The following is a 20,018-nucleotide window of genomic DNA, read 5'->3' as shown; positions in this document are numbered from 1 at the left end:
GTTCTGTTTGGATTTGGGGGTTTTTTTGTGATTTTTTTTTAATTTCTTTAAAAACAACTGGTTGCTTTGCCTCTCCTGGCATCCAGGTTCAGCCAGGATGAGCAGAGGTGGGCGAGGTCCCCTGATGCCCGGGAATCTGGTTCTGCTGGGTGTCAGCAAGGCTGGCCAAGCACTGTCTGGTTTTGGTCTCTGCTCCTAGGGATGCACTGTGGTGTTTCATCCCAGTTTCCAAGATAGGTGTTTCTTGCGTGTTCCTGATGATAAGATCTTTCTTACCTCATCTCCCTGAGTGTAGAAGGTTCCTGATCCTGCTATGGCTGAAAGGGGGGGCGGGGAAAGAGGGGGAAGGAAGCTGACAACACTGATCTTTGGTGCTGTATCTGCTCTCAGCTTTGCTCTGGTGTGAGCGCTTTCTGTTCCCGACCGGCGGCCTGGCCTGTGATGCTCTCTGGGTGCTCTCCCAGAGATGCAGAGGCCAAGCAGCAGCCTGCTCTGAAGGGCCTCTGTTCTGAACTTCTAAACCAATCCCTTTTGTTAGACCCTGGACATGCCCACAGGAGGTGTGACATTGTGTTTTGTCACTTGCTGTGGGTGTAAAGATGAGCAATCCCAACTGAGCCCTGACATCGCACTGGGCTCAGCCTGGGTGCAGGCTTGGTGTCACCCTGGGGCCCAGGCACAGCGAGGAGAGGGGGCAGGTGAAGGCAGGGGCTTTGTTACCCCTTAAACCCCAGATTTACCATCACAAGGAAAGGCCAGGAACTGCTTATTTACTGTAAGTAAATAGCATATCTATTCATTATTTATGTACTCCTGAATTTTAATGAATTACAGCAGCCCTTATAGTGAGGATTATAGTAAAGATAATGATACAATCTTTTATGTACGAGAGACGCTTCCCCTGCAAATCTGCTCTTGACTTTGGGCACTCAGGTACAGTCATTATAATCAACCATAGTAGAAAACAACTTCCTAGTGCCCTGAGACTGTGACAGGATAACACCAAAGGTAAATTGAAGGCTGATCTCGTCTGCTTTCCTCCAGGTATAATGGAGATGAGCAGAGCTCATTAAAAATTGAAATGCATGATTTGGAGAGGAATTATGGGCTCCTGGAGCACTCTCATCCAAATATTGTATTTTAGCAAACAGAGTTCTGCTGTTTTAGCAAGTGTGTGTTACTGCCAAACAGTGAACAGAGCATTTGCAAGTAAATACCTGTATAGAAGATATAATTTCATCTGAAAATAGTGAAATTCTCTTATGTTCCTTAAGTCTGGTCTGGGAATACCATCGTGTAGCCCAGGAGTGCCACTGTGGCTGTGGTCAGCGCTTGCAGAGCTGCTTTGCGTGTGTGCATCACCCTTCGTTAGGGATGTGGATGATATGGATACACAGATGAGTTGTCTGCAGGCCAGAGTGGGGAGTTCTCAGTATAATATCTGGGAAGGTATAATATCTGGGAAGACGTTAACAAACAGACAACCCCCCGCCTGGTGCTGCCAGGAACCTCAAGTGGCTCTTCCAGCTTTGCACAAGGGGGAATGGCAATGCACGTCCCAACAGGGTGAGCTTGGACAAGGAGGCCGAGGATTATCTGGATCGGAATAGAAAACTTAAAGCGTGAAGTGGGGAGCTTTACCATCTCAACCACGTGGACAAAGGTGAGTTTGTGCAACAACATTGTCAGGAGGTGAGTTCACAGCCAGAGCACCAGTGGGGCTGGGGGCAATGAGCCAGGGACACCCCAAACACACTGCCTCTGCCAGCGTTTCCCTTCCCAACCTCGTCTCTGCTGTGTAGGTTGAGAGAGTGGTGATACCAGTGCTGCCAAGGACAGTAATTAACCTGCTAAATGAGTTTATCCCTTTGCGGTGCCCACTAGAGAACCAAGTTATCTAAAACACCATCCCAAAGAGAGTCGTAATTAGCAGCTGACACTGAGTGCAGACCTTGTGCTTTGCGGGGCATGGAGTGAAGGGCGAGGGGGGCTGTTGGTTGCTGGTGCACTCCTTACTCCCAGACAGCATCTCTGATGTAACACTCTGCTGTGTTTGTCACAGCATCTCATACCTTGTGCCAGCTCCTTCCTGGGAAGCACGCAAATAACGCGGGAACAGCAATGAGGACCTGGGCCACAAAGGTGTTGTGCTCCTCCAAATGAAAAATACTCAGTTTTAATAACTGGACAACACAAAAAAAAAAAAAAAAAAGGAGCTCATATATCTGGCTGCCAGATTAACAGATGGCAACAGATCATTAATATTGCAAAACTTCAGGGGTTCATAATTCTTTAATCTACAAAGCTGGAGGGGGAGTTGCTAATGCAGGCACTGCAATCTGCCGCGCTGGGGGCTGCCACCCACCCACCCCCGAGGGCTGGGAGATGGTGCTGTGGTCCTGCCCGGCCAAGCCAAGGCTCCTGCCGGCGTCACAGGATCTCTCTGCTGGGCAGGGGCTGCCTGCAGTGGGGATGAAGTTGAGGAACACTCTCTACTTAGGGCTGGTGGCTCTTAAATTCGCTGGGTGCTGCCTCGCTCTTGCGCAGCTCCACCAACCCCACTCAGCCCTGGCTGCCCTCAGATTGCAGCAAATCCATGGCAATCCAATAACCCATCTCCAGTGTCATTTTATCGTTAAAGCCAAGCCTTTCCCATAATTGTTCGGCGGCAGTGCGGGGAGATTACGATTGATGTCAACGGCCAGATAAGCTGCGGTGCAGCGTTCGGTATCGCTGACCTCGTTAATAGGCGCCAGTGCCATTTGGGGCGCAGGGAGGGTGTCCCGAACTGCAGGATCCCCTCATCCCACGGCTATTGGCAATGAAGTAAAGCCCAGTCTTCTTGTGGCAAGAGAAAAAGATGTGTTTATTATTTCCTTTGGGGGAAAAATCCTTGTGCTGCAGTTGCAGCAGGCTTGGAGTCTGGCTCCAAGCATCTCCATCGATCGCTGGCCAAGCCCCAGCGTCCTCTCGGAGCTGGGCGGCAGGTTGGTGGCTCCATGAAGCTCTTACTCTGATTGATTGCGGCTGAGGGCTGGGAGGGCAGCCCAGCGCGGCCCTGCGCCCCCATCACTGTCCGGTTCTCACTGTGCAGAGACTGAGGGGCTTCTTGGCCCGAGTTGGTGTTGCAAGGCATCCCCCTCCTGCTCAGTAGAGACGGCTCTGGTGGTTTAATGCTTGGATAAAGGCCTCTGCCTACTGGAAGAGGCATCCAAAAGAGATACATATGTGTGTATTTACATATTAGATGTGCATTTGTGTATGTTATATAATATATAGCATTTAACACATGTAATATAATACAATATAAATTATAATTACACACATACATAGAATCATAGAACAGTCAACTGGTTTGGGTGGAAAGGGACCTCAAAGCCCATTCAATTCCACTCCCTGCCACGGGCAGGGACATCTCCCACTGGATCAGGGGCTCCAAGCCCCATCCAACCTGGCCTGGAACACCTCCAGGGATGGGGCAGCCACCACTGCTCTGGGCAACCTGGGCCAGGGCCTCCCCACCCTCATTGTGAAGAATTTCTTCCCAATGTCTAATCTAAATCTCTCCCCTTGCACTTCACAGCCATTTCCCCTCATCCTATCACTCCAGGCCCTTTCCTGGAGCCCCTTTCAGTACTGGAAGCCGCTCTAAGGTCTCCCCAGAGCCTTCTCTTCTCCAGGCTCCCTCAGCCTGTCTCTGAGGCGCTCCAGTCCTTGGATCATCTCTGTGGCCTCCTCTGGACCTGTTCCAACAGCTCCGTGTCCTTCCTGTGCTGGGCATTCCAGAACTGGACACAGGAATCCAGGTGGGGCCTCATCATATTCGTAATATGAGTTATCTCTTTGACCTCCATGCATGTGATATATCTATGTTATGTGTGTATATACAGCTACACACACACTTTTTTTAATTGATGGATATATTGAACACCTGTGTTTGTATAATTGGTCAAATGCAGCCCAGATCTGTCCCAGAGAGGACAAGCAGCCCCCTGCACGGACACGGACCCTGGGACACCACAGGTGGGTGCGAAGGAGAGGGTTTTGGGACAGGCTTTGGGTTGTTTTAATTTATGGAAACCTTTCTTTTTGTTTTGTTTTGGTTTTTGTTTTTTTTAAGCTGCTCTCACCATAATTACCTGCAGATTATTTTAATTCATTTTTCACTTTCTTATTTACTTTTGCCTCAGTTCCACTGCCTTTAATCAGCCAAAAGCTGTTGATGGCTTTGTCATTCCCAGCCCATCCATCGCACAGTTGTGTTTTTTAATGTTGTTGCTCTTTCCCCTGAGCTGACCCTGCTCTTCACCCCTGCGTTTCCTCACTTCTTGAATTTATCTCTTTTTCCCCCTCTTTTTAGCCCCCCTCCTCCCCAGGAGCATCCCCGGCTCCCTCTGCTCTCGCCTCCACCAGCACCAGGGAAGAATCACAACCCTCCATGGCAGCGCTGGCTTTGGCAGGGATGCAGGGATGCGGTGCTCCTTGGGGTACCGCTGTGTCCCAACACCCTTTATCCCCTCTCCTTGCGGCCCTTCTGTCCCTGAGGGTTCGGGGGAGCCAGGGGTAACCCCATTTCTGCCTCTGGGTACCAGGACGCTGCCTCCATCCCGGACGCTCACGTTCAGCAGAGCCAAATCCCCCGGGAGCAGCGGGGGGAGGACGTTCCCATTATCCGGCTCCTGCTGTGTTGGAGGCAGCTGGACCAGCCGTGCATTAATAGATTACACAGAGGATTTGGGCTCACCGACAGGGAGAGGAGCGCTCGCAGGAGGCTGCAAGGCCAGGGCGAGTCGGCAGGGACGGACGCGGCTCCTGCTCGCTGCTAACACCTCCTCCAGCCAAGGTAAGGCTTGGCCATGGGACTGGGATGCCTGGAGTGGGGATGGGGATGCTGGGGGAGCAGCCAGCGGGGACTGGGAGTGCTGGGGAGGCTCTGGACTGTGGGTGCAGGGGCTGCTGGGCTCTGGGTGCTCTCCCTTCCCAAAGGATGCTCTGCCAAGAAGCCGAGCTGTGCCGCTGCGTGGCTGGATTTGGGCCGTGCTGGTGCGCGGCTGCAGTTCATGCTTTGGCGTGCAGCACCCCAACCCTTGCCTGCCCTTGCGCGGGGGCTGCAGCCTGGCTGGGGGGTGGGACGGGGTGTGTAGCCATCACCAGGGTTCAGCCACCCCAGCTGCACCGGGGTCTGGGGTCACAGCCGAGCAGGGGAAGGTCCCCCTGTGCCACCGATTCTTGGGGTGCTCGCAGGTCTCACGCAGCTCTGGGCACGGCTTGTGTCCCATCAGCGGCTGTGCCTCAGTTTCCCCATTGTCCACCTCCCCGCCATTAGCTGGTTCCCTGCTGAGGAGGGGAGGATGGCGTGCAGGTGCCCCAAATCCCTCCTGGATTCCCTGAGGAGAAGGACAGACACCTCCCCCTCCCCACAGCACCTCCAGTCTCTGTCCCTCCCCACTCAAACCATACCAAACCCACGAGCCAAATTTCAGTCAAATCTGTCCAGGTGCTCAGGTTTGCACGCGCCCGCGGGCGCGGCTACAAAAGGGCAGCACAGGTGCCCGTCCCGTGCCAGCCTGGCCCCGCGCCCCGCAGGTGAGGGCAGCCTTCAACTAAGGAAAGCAACCCCAAAAAACTCTCAGAACTACGGGCTGCTCCACCGTGGGGTTGGAAACCACCCTTGGAGGTTGGTGGGGTTCTGTCCCCACCCCAGGGACACTGTTTTGAGGGGTGCAGAGTTGGGGGGGGCAGGGACAGGGCATGATGTGGCACTAATGTCCTTATTTGTAGCCCCACAGAGCCTCCAGTTGCCACCATGGATGAGTGGGACCTCCCGCAGTGGAAGAAGGAGGTGGAAAGCCTGAAGTACCAGCTGGCCTACAAGCGCGAGATGTCCTCCAAGACAATACCTGAGTGAGTGGGTGCCCACCTTCCCCTGCCACCCTTCCTGCACCCCCAGCCCAGCTTTGCACAGCCAGGAGCAGATTCTGGCTCTTCTCCATCCCCACTGTCTCCCTCCACGTCAACTGAGGGCTCCAAACCAAGGTGGTTTTAGAGATTTTTAGTCCCTTTACAGTTCGAGCCCTCTGAGTCTCAAGGGCAGAAAACCCGACCACAAAGCCCCTGTGCTCCTTTCTGCAAATCCCCCACCCTACGCCAGCTCCTTTCCAGCTTCCCGAGCTCTGGTGGTGGCCGGGATGTGGCAGCAGCCGTGGGACTCCCCCTGCCTAAAATCCAACCATGAGACCCCTCCATAAAATCCAGGTGTTCCCTCGCTCCCTCGTAGGAGCACGGGCCACAGAAATAGAGCAACTTAGGCAAATGAGTTCTAAACTACACTGCAAAGGTGCTGGGGACAAAAAGGCATTTATTAAACTAGTTTTGTGCTTGGCTTCTGCTGTTCTGAACACGGCTGTGGGCACCGGTACAGCTCACGCAAGCTGCCACCAGAGCGGGGGCACCCAGCATCCCTGCAGCCCAGAGCAGGATGAACCCCTGCACCCCAAAGCGAGATGCACGCCAGCATCCCTGCCTGCCAGAGCAGGAGCCCCCCTTGTCCCTGCACCCCAAAGCAGGATGCACCTTGACCTCTCTGCCAGAGCAGGATTTACACCAGGCGCTGCATTTTGCTGTCGCTCAGCCCCTGCCCCTCGCAGCAGCCAACACATTTGCAAAGCCCCATTGCAACACAAACCCATGGGGGCGGGGGGGTCCATTCCCACCACCCCTCTGCTCCCCTTTCCGCAGGTTTGTGAAGTGGATCGAAGATGGCATTCCCGAAGACCCCTTCCTCAACCCAGAGCTGATGAAAAACAACCCCTGGGTGGAGAAAGGCAAATGCAGCATCCTCTGAGGGGGCAGCCCCGCGCGCCTCTGCTCCCCCGCTGAATGTACTCTTTTTTAATAGTTAGCTTCCTAATACGACCACCTGAACAAAAACCCTGACCTCCTCTCGTCTTATTATTTTTAGTACTATTACTTTTGCTTTTTTTATATGGGGGGGATGGGGAAACAGAAAAAGAGGGTGGGGGGACAGGAGAAGCAACGGCTTCTGCCGGGTTGGGCTGCACTTCCAGAGCTCCTCTCCCCTCTGCCATCGCGCTGGGAGGCATTTGATCCTGTAAAGGAAAACAACTTCTATAAAAAAAAAAAAAAACATTTTTAGAGATTTAAAATATTCTTTTGTATATTGTAGGATATTATTTTGCAGCCAAGCAGACAAAAATATGACAACTAAGGGTTTATAAATGAAATAAACAGAACAATACTTCACAATTTTTTTTTGTAGAGATATTTTATTTTATTTTTTAACAATACACACTTAAAAAAACCAACTGCGGATCACGCATACACCCTGTCCACGGGTTGGAAAATCCTTTATCCCTTCAGTTCCTTCTTGAGCCTCAATTTCTGCCTGGCTAGAGCAGGTCCTTGATGTAGATATTCCTCCTGACAGCGTTGGAAACTCCTTCATTAAATCGGAACCAGACGTCGCTCTTCCCCACGGCCTTTCCCATCTGGCTCTCGATCGACTCTTCCTTGGAGGCCTGAGAGGCTGCAGGGGGAAAAGTGGTGTCAAAAACTGGCAGAAACTCTTAACATTAAAGGAACAACACGCAGTGGGCAGGCAAGGGCTGTGGAGCTGCCCCCGGGCATGGGGAATTTGCACGGACAGAGCTGATGGTCCCACATCCTGGATCCTGCAAACACCTGAGGTACCCACGACAGGGAGCCCAGCGCAGCGTTAGCTGGCTCTTTGGATGCTGCCAGCATCCACCGCCCTGCCCTGCCTGCTGCATCGGGGTCACTGTGCTCAGCATCCCCTCCCCACCCTGCTGATGGCCCCTGGGGCACAGAGCGTAGGGACAGAGCCCCTGTTTGGGCACCTGTGTGGGGCCCCGGCCCGGTGAAGGCAGCCTCTGCCTCCCAGTTGGAGTTGGGGCCACCTGCAGCCACTCTGTCCCTGCCACCCACCCAGTTCCATGCCCACCCATGCCACCCCATCCCATCCCTCTTCCACCTACCCGGGGCTGTGGCTGCCTGTTGCCGTCGAAGCGGCCGTCCAAAGAAGTCGGTCTCAGGCTGTAAAAAGCAAAAAGCAGGAGGAGAGGTGGGTCTGACATAACCAGCAGTCACAGCTCGCGCCTGGAGCCAGCCAAGAGCCAGCTAAGTCTCTGTGCACAAGGCCAGACGCTGGTGCCAGCACTTGTCTCTGCCCCAGTTTAGGTTCAGTCGCCGCTAGGCAGCGTAGAGAAGCCTTCGCCGGTGCTCCTTCCCCATCACCCCACGCTCTGGGCTTGACCAGTCCCTTCCCTCTCCCAGCACCCAGTGCAGGAGGAAGAAGGAAGCAGGAGCTGGATGCAAATTCTGCAGAAAAGGCCTTGGTAAAATGCAAATCGCATTCAAAATCAAGTGGGAAAGACAAACTTTAAGGCTAACTGGGGTAAAGGAGGGTTTTATAGAGGGGCCAGGTCTCAAAGCCGAGCCCATGGAGAGGGGTAGCGGCAGGGGGACCACTCCTTGCTCCTCCTGGAAGCTGTCGGAAGCCCAGGGTAGGATGAGCCTGGCTCAGCCGAGCTGTGTGGGTACCGCTCTGTCTGGTGAGCAGCTCTGCTCTCAGCCCTGCAGCTTCCACTGAACCAAAATTCAGTTATTTTAACCTATTTATGCCCCTTTCCTCCTCCAACCTCAAAGCTTCACAGAAAACAACCGCAACCGCCACCCGACTCTAACTCATCCCGGTGCTACCAACCCAGCGATGAGATCTGGGGACACGTGCTGCCAAACTCTTTTATTAAAAGAAATTGTACTAAAAATAAGTAAATAGCACTGGAGACAGCCGGTCTCTGGCAGGCAAGGTACACGCTGGGAGGAAATTAGCTAGGAATTGCAGCCCCCCTCACCTTGTCCTCCACCGCCGCCCTCCGGACGATGTGCTCCAGGCGCTGCTGATGGTTGGGGGGCACCACTGGCTTCACCTCCACGTTCTCCGCTGCTTCGCCGAGGCCATTCCTGGGCTCCTGCAAGGAGGAGAGCCCTGAGTGAGGGTCCTCATGGGGCGGCCAAGCTCAAGGTTTGGGCACCACATCGAGGTGATGAACAACTCAATGCAGGACCGTGCCTTGTCACCTGCCCCACATCCCCCCCTCTATTATATAGGTTATATATCCAATATAATATACAATATCCAAATGACTTGGAAAGTGTTTTTTCCTCATTTGCTGTCTCTCAGCAGCAGAGGACAGTCCCAGCAGCACTTCAGGTGTTTGCAGTCCCCTTCTCTGGGACTTCATACTTGGCACCACATAAACAAGGCTCCTTGTAAACAAGCATCCCTTTGCCCCATGCATCCCCTGAGAAAGCCCTTCTGCTACAAGAAGAGGCTCTCAGGGATCTGTTATCCCTGCGGCACCAGGGCAGGGCAGACTTCAGCTGCACCTGAGCCGTTTCTCAGCCTCCACATTTGCGTGTTCCACCTTCTGCCTCCTGCCCACTGCTCCACAGCGTAACTATGAATCTTCCGGAGGAATTTGGAATCTTCAGGAGACGCAAAGCGAAGCAGCAAGGAAACAAGCAGGCAGGAAAGAGCAGGTCAGCTACCCCCTGGACATGTAGAAATCACAGTCAGATGAACTATAATTCCCTCCTCCTCCCAGTCCTCATTAGAGGGTTGAAGGGTTTCAAGCTTTAACTCGCAGTGAGTGTTTCTTTCCAGAATTCCTGCAAAAAGATGAGCCCTTTGGACACGTCCTCCCAGCATGGATGTGCTGCCTGCAGGCAGATGGCTTCATCTGGGGGGGGTTAATCCTGGATTTCCATTTGCAGAGCAAAAACCACTCGCTGCTTTGGAAGGACCAGGTCCCCACACCAACCCTAACGAATTTATCCCCATTGACAGACATACCACCGCCCCAGAAACCCCAGGACAGCGTGAGCCCTCCCTACCTCGTCCACGTTTCGTGCCTGCAGCAAAGCCTCCATCCTCCTCATCTTCTCCAGCTCAATCTCCCTGGCGATGAGCTGCTTGGCCTGGTAGGTCAGCTGCCTGCGAGCCGGAAGGTCCGGGAACCGGCAGACATCCTCCACGTTCCTGCATTGTGGAAGGAGGGAAGCAGGAAGATAAATCAATACTGGAAACAGATCAATACTGAAAATAAAAAAGCATTATGCAAACTGCAGCAGAGGGAGCCCCATCCCAGCCTCTCGCTATGATCCTGGCCACGGTGCCTCAGCTTTCCCATTGCTGCCCTCTCCGAGCCTGCACATGGAAGATTCCCAGTGCGCGGTGCCAGCTGTGCAGAGCCAGCAGCTGAACAGGAAGGCAGTAGGGATTATGTGCTTTCTAATCTTGATTTTGAAGCAAAAAGAGGAGATCACAGGCAAGTCTGTGCTAGATTGTCCTGAAAAAGCCACAGTTGCATCACAGCCTGGGCACGAGTGGCACCAGGACTCTTTGCATGAACTCCGAGGAGCCCGCAGGGAGCTGCTTAATTAAGATACTACAGTAATTATGTGTGATCAGGGCAGCTTTATTCTTACTGGGTGGCTGCACCAGACCTGGAGGTGGGTGTGTTTCAGCACAGAGAGAGCCCAGGCGCAGGAACCAGGGCCAGTTCCTCTGCCAGCTGCCAATATCCCATGCTTTAGTCACACTCAGTATCATTCCCCTTAAAATAAAGGGAAGGTAGTCACCTGTTGGATGGCATTTAAGCTGAAAGAGGGGAGATTGAGATGAGATCTTAGGGAGAAATGTTTTGCTGTGAGGGTGGGGAGGCCCTGGCCCAGGTTGCTCAGAGCAGCAGTGGCTGCCCCATCCCTGGAGGTGTTCAAGGCCAGGCTGGATAGGGCTTTGAGCAACCTGATCCCATGGTGGGACTGGATGAGCTTTGAGGTCCCTTCCAACCCAAACCATTCTGGAATTCTCTCATTTAGAAATCAGCTGTCAAATCCATGACTTAAAGAATTTTAAACAGAAAACACAGCTTTTGTTTGTTGACAAACCAGAGAGACACTAGGATGCGATTCCCAGGTGCCACTGGGATGTGACATCCCTGTAGTCCCCATCACCACTGTGCACAGCCTGGAAATAAGCTCATATTTCACAAAAAAAGGAAAGCGAAGTGAAGCAACGCACCTGCTTGTGCCACATGGCTCCCGAGGCCCCATGGTTTCCCCACAAGCAAGGGCAAGAGAGGCCTCTTTGTGCAGCCCTTGCAGCTCCCATTGGCCTTTCCGTGGAAAAAAAAAACTAATAAAACTTTTCAGTGTAATTAGATACAGCTGCTTGATTTAACAGAGGCTAATTTCTGTAATTAACTTTGCACCAGGAAGACATTAGTGTTGCTCTTAGCTGTGTTTGGGTCTGTATTACTTCCCTGAAGCCTCAGGAGTGCTACAGCTCTGTGTACACTCAGAGCACAGTGAGACCAAGGCCAGCAATGGCCAGCTGTTAATATGCATTAATATAATCAATAGTGGCTCCAGTAGCCTCCTCTGTGCAGCCTGCCCAGTTAGACCTCTGCCCGGCTGCTGCGAGCCCCCGGCAGCTTCGGTGCCTCCTCAGCCAGCTCTGGTGAGAGCCAAAGGCAGCTGCTTCCTTTCCTCTCATAGGATCATGGAATGGTTTGGGTTGCAAGGGGCCTCAAAGCCCATCTAGTTCCACCCCCCTGCCATGGGCAGGGACACCTCCCACTGGATCAGGGGCTCCAAGCCCCATCCAACCTGGCCTGGAACACCTCCAGGGATGGGGCAGCCACCGCTTGCTCTGGACAACCTGGGTCAGGGCCTCCCCACCCTCACAGCAAAACATTTCTCCCTAAGATCTCATCTCAATCTCCCCTCTTTCAGCTCAAACTGCTCCCCTCATCCTATCCCTGCCCCCTCTAATCAAAAGCCCCTCCCCAGCTTTCCTGGAGTCCCTTTCAGTACTGGAAGCTGCTCTAAGGTCTCCCCGGAGCCTTCTCTTCTCCAGGCTGAGCAACTCCAACTCTCTCATCCTGTTTGCATTAAACCCATTAAAGCAAAACAAGCCCCACTTCAGCCTCAGCCCAAGGGGGTGATGGGGACAGCTGGACCACACTGCGAGTGGAGCAAAGCCAGCAGCAGCCCTCAGCACCAGTAGGTGCAAAAAAAAACAAGGCAAAAAAAGCAGATAATCCCTGCAGAGCTGCCACTGCAGAAAGTCAGGTTCCTGCAGCCATCCTGGCACTGGGCAGCTCACGCCAACCCAGCTGCCATCACCAGCAAAACTGCAGAGCTCTGGCTGCAAGAAGCCAACTCGATGCTTTGATACCTTTGGGCTCAAATTCCTCCTTGAACTCTCTGCTGTTATTTTTGACCTCTATGCCTTCTCCCCACCCTCGTGACTTACGGATCGAGCTTGTAGACGTACTGGCCCTCGGGCAGGCGCTCCTGGTGGTAGGTGAGGTTGTAGGCCAGCATGGTGCTGATGAGGTCTGCCAGCTGCTGCTTCTCCTTCAGGCTGTAGAGCTGGGTGTTCACCTGGGGAGGACAGCAGAGAGCATCACTAATCTAGAATAATTTTTTAACATAAAAAACCATAGTCATGGAATGGTTTGGGTTGGAAGGGAGCTTAAAGCCCATCCAGTTCCACCCCTCTGCTATGGGCACGGACATCTCCCACTGGATCAGGGTGCTCAAAGCCTCATCCAACCTGGCCTGGAACATCGCCAGGGATGGGGCAGCCACCACTGCTCTGGACAACCTGAAGCAGGGGTTTGTCTCTATATGGGTAAGGACAGTCAACACCCAGCATGGCTCAGACCCAGTTCAGTACACATGTACTTGGCAGAGCAGGGACAGTTCCTCCAATGGCCCGAAGGATAAATATACCCATGTATGCAGGTGAAACCTCTGCTGGAAGGAGACTGCAACAGCCCCCAGACTCCTGCTCAGCAACCCTGCACGTGGAGGGGTCCAGGAGGCGCAGGACATTCCCCCAGTCATGCACCTCAGGACTGTTTCCCCAGCTTTCCTCTGGGCCCTGCATCAGCTACAATGTCAAACCAACCTTGGATTTGGGACAGGGGTCCAGGACAGCTCAGCCTGTGCCTGGGAAATGCAGTGTAGGTGACATGTCCCAGCCTTCACACAGAGGTTTGCAGGGGGGACATGTCACCCAGGCAGGACCCCGGCCATCGCAGTGAGAGGGGGCTGGCAGGCACTCACTGGTCGAAGCTTTGGGGCGATGATGTCCAGCAGCAGGCAGAGCACCTCCAAGATGAAAGACTGCTGTCCCATGCGGCTGCGGGCACTAGGCGTTATCCCTGACACCATGGACATGACGAGGTTCTGCATGTGGTTCAGCTTGGCCAAGGCCTGGATGGAGAGGGCAGAGACGGCTCAGTCACAGCTGCAACCCCAGACATCTCTGACAGGTGACAGCCACGCTGTCACCATGCCCTCCCCAGTACTTGCCTCGGGCTGGCTGCTAGGATAAGCAAGCCGGGGGATGTTGGTGGCTGCAAAGAGCAGGTGGAAAGCCACGGGTAGGAAAGGGAGGTATCGCATCAGCTGGAAGCTCTGTCCATGCAGGACAGCCCAGTTCAGCAGGTCACAGAAGCCCAGCCACTCCAGGGCCATGCATACCGAACTGAAACTGGAGTCCCGCAGCTTCATGTTCAGAAAATTGTCATACAGACCCTGGAAGCAGACACAGGATTGGAGATGGCTTAAGGCCGGACAGGCTCATCAGAGCATTCCGCTGAGCTCAGCTCCAGCACAGCATCCCAACACTCCATCTAAAGTCAGCGTAAAGCTGCAGGGAGGATTTCCAGAGGCACACACGAGCCACGACACCCAGGACCTGGAGTCAGCCTTGCCCCAGCCAGCATGGCAGAGGAAGGGGCCCAGTTCTTCTCCCCAACCTCAGCTTCTCTACCTGGGCCAGCTTCTCCTGCTCCCCTGAGGAGATGGCAAGGTGCAGAATGTGGTGGAAGCGGTGGGAGGATGCGTTGAAGCCAGCTGTCCCCCCAGGGTGCGACAGGTCCTCATCGCCCACCAAGAGTTGGGCTGGTAAAGTGGGGTCCATTCCTATCCTGTGCCTGGGAGGAGCACAAACAGAAGAGCTCAGGATTCCCTGGCACTAAAATAGACCAGCAAGGAATATTTGGCCCCTTTCAAACTAGACTGAAGGCAATATTGATGCCAAATTATTGGGCACTAAAGAGAGCAGACAAAGAGCATCAGGACACACAAATCTGCCAAAATGAAGCCATGACTGCTGCAGGGCAGAGCAGCTCTCCAGGACCTTTCAGGTTTCTCCACCACAGGTCCCGCAAGCAGGTCAGTGGGTACCACGAAGCAGTGCACCCCAAGCAGGCAGCAGACCTACTTAATTCAGCCACTCTTTTACCTTTGGATCTTTGGGAGCTGGAAGATCTCTTGCCAGATGGAGAAAAGCCCCTTGTTTTGGTCCTTCAAACCGATCTTCATTGTCTGCACCATCTGCACGTTCAGCTCCTTCTGGCCTCGGCGGTGCAGGAACTGCAACACAAGTGAGGGCCTGGGATGGATGGGCACCATGGGGAGAGAGGGAATGCCCACAGCAGCCAGCTGGTGCTGGGGAAAGCCAGACAGAGGCACCATGCTCTTCCTCCATTTGTAGGGAATTAAGGTTAAAAATCACAGGGGATAGTGTGGACATTTTAGGGATCTGCCTGGGACAGGTTTTTCCCCTCCATCCTCATCTGAGCCCAGAGCAAGTCAAGACACATAGCAAGTCCGTGTCCCCCAGGGACATCTTGTACCTGCAGGGTGTTTATGCAGGAGCGGATGTCGTTCTCAGTCTTCTCACACAGCGCCAGCAGCGCACCCATGTCCGCACGCATGCCCTGCCGCAGGGCGATCTGCGGGAGAGGGGGGTCAGTGGGGAGGGCTTGCCAGAGGGGATGGGGAGAGGGCCTCTCGGCCGCCCCACACCTCGCAGAGCCGTTGGGCAAGCCGAGATGGTGCCGTCCGAGGGAAGTTTAGCAGGAACGATTGTTGCCGCAGCAGCCGGAGAGCAGGGACGTACCTGGCAAAGGGAAGCAGAGGAGTCTCTGAGCAACCCTAGCAGAGGAAAACTTACAACCATTGATGCTCCGCTAAGGGACAGGATATTTAGCAGCTGCCCAAACACCACCGCATGCTTGGGTATGCTCACCCCTAGCTACAAGTCACCCCAGCAGATGCAAAACTTGGGGGGTTTCAGGAAAGCTGAGCATGTTGTAGATTTACTTTTCACAAGGTACTTCTAAGCTGCAGGTCTGACAGCAGACAACTCAGCACAGGAAGGCTTTGGCTGGAAGCAACAGCAGCTGCCTCCTCACCTGGGGCAGGTGTCTCGGCTCTCCATCCCTCCCAGACACACAGGCTATACTAACTGCTCATGATACTAACTGGTCGTTGCAGATGCAGATGATGGGCCTGAGCAGCAGTCCTCCCTCGCGCCGTCTCCTCCGGCCCGCACCGGCTGCTGCCTCACCCTCCACATCCTTACGGCTGATGATGTTTAGCAGCACGTTGATAGATGCCTTCAGGAAAAAGAAAAATCAAGGCCAGAAGGAATGAATTCTTGCTGTTCAGAGGCAAGGAAACACTCCTAAAATGGATGAGCTGCTAAGAGGACAATAATTAAGTGGTTAATGTAAAAGGTGGCCAGATCCAGGCCGGGCTTACCGCGGGCGCACCGTCTATCTCATCGATGATCAGGCAGTTGGGCTTCTCATTGGCACCCAGCACAGACTTCATCTGTGTGGCAGCCTCAATGCGAGTTTTGAAAACGTCGGGGCTGCGGTCGTCGCTGCAAGACAAACCAACAGCATCACCTCCAGCACGGCACCACTTCTGGCAGCTGCTGGGACAGGGCAGGGCTGGGAAGCGGGCGCAGACTCACCTGGCATTCATCTCTACAGCATTGTACCCTGCGTGCTTCGCGATGACGTGGGCCAGCGTGGTCTTTCCCAGGCCGGGCGGGCCACAGAGCAGGGCTACCTGCAGCAGAGAGGCAGTGTCAGCCTAACAGACCGTGAGGCAGGGCTTCCTCCAGCACCAACCAAGGCTGCCACACAAGGGAATGAGGCTCTGCAGCCTGCAAACTGGTCCTGGGAGCTGCTACACTAAGGAAAAGTGACCGTCACTGGAGGAAGGATGATATAACAGAGACCCTCAGAGGTGACAGTCATCCTGGCAGTATCACTCAGGCATATGTTTAAGTCTGCAGGGCAGTAGATAGAAAAGGCTGAACAAGATCCCTTTCCTGAATCAAACTCCCAAGAAACAACGCTGTTAGTATCCAGTTTTCTTTCCCTTTTTTATGTCCTTTCACTGGGCAGGCTGAAGCTGGTAAGCTGACCTGGGTATGTTTTCTCTGCTTCCTTTATCATTTGAGCATCATTGCTCTTCTCCGGATGCAGAAACACTTGCCCAAAGGCACGTCATGTCTCTTCCCAACAAATAAAGTCAAGATGAATAACTGCTAAAATAGGTGCGTCTTTCTCCAAGCAGCCTCTCCTCAACTCAAAGGCAAGATAAGGGGGATAGGAGAGGACACCCATCACAGCTGCATTCTGCCCTGCTCACCTTGTATTTGGGTCTCTTGTGCTGGTCCAGCTCAGCCTCCAGAATCTCCTCCGTGAGCTGGACCTTTGTTTTCCATTTATTCTGCTGTTCCTTGGGTTGGTGGAATGGAGGATGAGCCTCAGTGCTGGGCTTGGGCTTTTTCACAACCTTCTCCTTCCCAAACACCACCGTGTCCCAGAGCTTGAGCCACTTCAGAAGGCAGCGGTTCGTGTACTGCATGTCAGGCGAGAAAGCAAAGCCTGGTGAACGTCAGAAGGATCTGGTCGAGGACAGAGGAAGACTTCTCCTTCATGGCTTAAAGACCCACATGGTGTGCAGAAGAAGGAGCTGTGCAGATTGTGTCTGCCCAGACAGACCTCGAGCGTGCAGCATGTCACCACCCACCATGGGAGAGACAGCTCAGGTTTCCACCTGGTATCGCTGTGGAACAGCCTGGGAACACGACTTTCCTTCCTAACTCGACCACCATCCCATGTGGCAACCAAGGGCAAGTCACATTGGCCCCATCCCTGCTGTCCCTCATCTGTCCTGGCTCAACCCAGCACTTCTCAGCTTCTTACATAATTTCAATCTCCCTTTGAAATGTAAAAAATTCCAGAAAAATCAAAATAGCCAACAATTTTCTGGCTGAAGTCCACTCAATCCTTTCCACCTTATGAAAAACCCCTGCCATGAGGTCTTCTAAGCTCTCCACAACATGGTGCTCCTGGGCAGGGCTGGCATGGATGGTCCCCCTGCCAGTGCTTCAGAAAACCCCATAATCAAAGACAGAACAATAAAGCCATGATCCCACAGCATCAAGGAGAGTTATAAAAGCAGTGAGCCCACCCGAACCCCAAGCCCCCACCTATCCTATCACCTCACATCATCACTGAGCAGCTCCACATAGCGCCGGGGAGTAAACTTGTCCACCCAGAGGCAATGCAGCGCAGACTCCTCCTCGTCTGCTGGCTCCTCTTCCCTGCTAGGCTCTGAGCTCTCGGTGCTGGTCTCACTCTCAAGGCAACTACAAGGAAGAATGAATTTGCCCTAAACAACCCAGGAAGTCGAGGCAGGGCTGGGAATTACATTCAGACTTCCCAAGCTGGGGATGCCCAGGTCAAAGAGGCTCCTCTGCTCGCAGGTCCCCAAAACTTGGACCCAACCACAGCATCTTGGGAACTGCATCTGACAGCATGGAAGGGATGGAGTGGGGTTTCATCCAAACATCTCACCTGTTTATTATCTCTGTTAGCTGCTGCGATGCTTCCAGAACATGCCTGCGACGCTGGAGCACAAAGAGGGTGAGGGAGGGGTCAGAAACATGGCTGTGGTTATCCCGGGGTGGCAGGGGAAGACGGAAAGCTTAATATAAGTTGTGATACCTCTTCATCCACTTGTTCCTTCAGGTAGGAGAAAGGCACCCCCAGCAAGTGGAGCGGCCTGTGCGCATTCCAGCCCAGGGAATCCGGGAGCTGCGACAACCAGAAGACACAGACCAATGCTCATTCCAATGCTCAGCACCAACATTTCATCAAAGGTCCCCTCCTGAACTGGATGGAGGTCACAAAGACGCAGATCCAATCTTCAGATCCTTTCTTACCTCCACCCCTGTCCTGGAGGGATCATCCCTCACCACCATGAAGACCCTGGTGCCCGTGGTGGACGTCACATTGATGTAGTCCTCCAGAATGGGTGGCCGCTTGAGGACTTGCTTCTTCACAGAGGGCGGCGTGGTCTGCAGCGGGGCCATGCCACTCACCTCCAGGTGGTCTGAGCTGGAGAATACAAGGTTCCTTTAGCAGGGGCGAGGGAAAGAACCCTTGAACCACAGTGGTGTGGGTCCTGGGGGCTCTTTCCTGCACCCCTGCTAAAAGCAGGGTTTAGCAGGGCCTGTAGCAATAGGACAAGAGGTGATGGTTTTAAACTAAAAGAGGAAAAGTTTAGACTAGATATCAGGAAGAAATTTTTCACACTGAGGGTGGTGAAACACCAGCACAGGTTGCCCAGAGAGGTGGTGGCTGCCCCATCCCTGGAAACATTTAAGACCAGGTTGGATGGGGCTCTGAGTGACCTGAGCAAGTTGAAGATGACTCTGCTCACTGCAGAGGGATTCAGATGACCTTCATGGTTCCTTCCAACCTAAACCGTTCTATAAGGTGACCAACCTGGCAGTGTGGGGAGCAGGAGGTTCTTCTGGGCCAGCATCCTGGAGGTCATCAGGAGCCAACTCATCAAAGCTGAGCTTCTTAACTGCTTCCAGACGCTGTCGCTTGGGTTTCGGGGCTGCAAGGCAGGAGGAAGAGAAGCATGGTGACTGAGGGGTGTACTCAGCCACCTCTCCAGCAGCACCCTGCTCTGCTCAGGGTGGGGAGAAGTCCCTAGTGGGGCTGCAGACTGGGTTTGGGTCAAACTTACTGTGGGCTGTGGGTGGAGAGCTGGGTGGGACGTGGATCCTGTCCCGCTTCTTGGGGTTGGTGCCCCCAATGGGGTCATGAGAGGGATGAGGCTGCTTCCTGCTGCGGAACTGGGAGACCCTGGGACCAGTGGGTGGGGATGGGTCATCTGCAAGAGGTGGTGCAACCATGTGTGGTACCAGAAATGCCAGCAATTAAAATTCTCTAAAACTTGTTTAGGAGTTCTAGAAAGCAAGCATCATTTATCAGGACTGGGCAGCATGTGAGGAGTGATCTCCATCGACTGTGCGCAGCCAGGCAAGAGCTGAGACAGAAGAGATCCCCCACTTGCATGTGTATAAACCTCCCCAGAAATCTTACGTGCATTCTATTACTTTCCAAGCACTCATTTTAACAGTATTATGAACTTCACAACAGTCAAAACTCCTGCTAATTTAGAGCTGGCTCCAGATCCACCTGACCTTGTGTTTGAGATGGAAAAAGGCTGCAAACAGAGAGGATTAGAGAAGAAGAGACACCAGTTTAGCACAGATCAGACTGAACACGGGGCGTTATCATCTCAGTGGAATGAACAGTGCCTGGAAAAGCACTGTTTGAAAGAAAACGCTATCAGAGGGGGAGAGGGCGCTGCCAGAGGGACACATCGTGTCTAACTTTCAAGGAACACAATCACTTCCATGAAGCCTAACTCCCCTTTAGCTAAAATGGAAGATATTCCACTTTCTGTCTGGGTAACTCCTCGTACCACGGCCCGGGGGTCCCCGCCGCTCGCTCCCTCCCCGCCCCCGGCAGCGCCCACCTCCCAGCTCGGCCAGCACCTCCAGCTCGGCCGCGAAGCGCTGATAGAAGCCCTCCTCAGCGTCCTCCTCAGGGCCCGCCATGGGCGCCGCCACCGCCCCGCGCTTCCCGCGCCGCCGCGGGGCCGCGCCTCATTGGGCGCCGGGAGAGGGAGGAGGTGGCGGCCGCGGCGCTGATTGGGCGAGACGCGCCTGCCGGTAGAGAAGTGGGCACTGATTGGACGCGACGCGCGGCGGGAGGTGGAGGCGGCGG

General features: G+C 53.9%; 2 protein-coding genes across 7 annotated transcripts; one reads left to right on the top strand and one right to left on the bottom strand.

The window, feature by feature from the left end:
- The first annotated feature begins 4,360 nt into the window (after window positions 1–4,360).
- Window positions 4,361–7,223, top strand: GNG13 (G protein subunit gamma 13). Its single transcript, XM_009562175.2, has 3 exons — window positions 4,361–4,843; window positions 5,782–5,904; window positions 6,739–7,223. Exons 2-3 carry the CDS (start codon window positions 5,807–5,809, stop codon window positions 6,842–6,844), a joined length of 204 nt encoding a protein of 67 aa, XP_009560470.1. The 5' UTR covers window positions 4,361–4,843; window positions 5,782–5,806; the 3' UTR covers window positions 6,845–7,223.
- A 71-nt stretch (window positions 7,224–7,294) lies between these two features.
- Window positions 7,295–19,881, bottom strand: CHTF18 (chromosome transmission fidelity factor 18). 6 transcript variants are annotated; one of them, XR_008452512.1, is made up of 23 exons: window positions 19,768–19,881; window positions 18,970–19,116; window positions 18,720–18,837; window positions 18,155–18,329; window positions 17,937–18,026; window positions 17,787–17,839; window positions 17,437–17,578; window positions 16,573–16,785; window positions 15,887–15,984; window positions 15,670–15,793; window positions 15,391–15,524; window positions 14,932–15,025; window positions 14,760–14,858; window positions 14,366–14,496; window positions 13,892–14,054; window positions 13,429–13,653; window positions 13,180–13,329; window positions 12,362–12,492; window positions 9,937–10,081; window positions 9,468–9,528; window positions 8,895–9,011; window positions 8,016–8,073; window positions 7,467–7,546 (listed from the first exon to the last, which is right to left on the bottom strand). XR_008452512.1 is itself a non-coding variant. In XM_054081065.1 (22 exons), the coding sequence occupies exons 1-22, from the start codon at window positions 19,847–19,849 to the stop codon at window positions 7,410–7,412; spliced, it is 2,826 nt and encodes a 941-aa protein (XP_053937040.1). In that variant the 5' UTR covers window positions 19,850–19,881; the 3' UTR covers window positions 7,295–7,409. The 6 variants fall into 6 exon arrangements, 1 of the variants encoding a protein (XP_053937040.1); XM_054081065.1 differs by lacking the exon at window positions 9,468–9,528 and having other exon boundaries at window positions 7,295–7,546; XR_008452513.1 differs by lacking the exon at window positions 7,467–7,546 and having other exon boundaries at window positions 8,056–8,073; window positions 9,430–9,528.
- Window positions 19,882–20,018: the final 137 nt, after the last annotated feature.

The sequence above is a fragment of the Cuculus canorus genome, chromosome 15, assembly GCF_017976375.1.
Source record: "Cuculus canorus isolate bCucCan1 chromosome 15, bCucCan1.pri, whole genome shotgun sequence".
In the NCBI taxonomy this organism is placed as follows: domain Eukaryota; kingdom Metazoa; phylum Chordata; class Aves; order Cuculiformes; family Cuculidae; genus Cuculus; species Cuculus canorus.
This window is presented reverse-complemented; position numbering and strand designations above follow the sequence as displayed.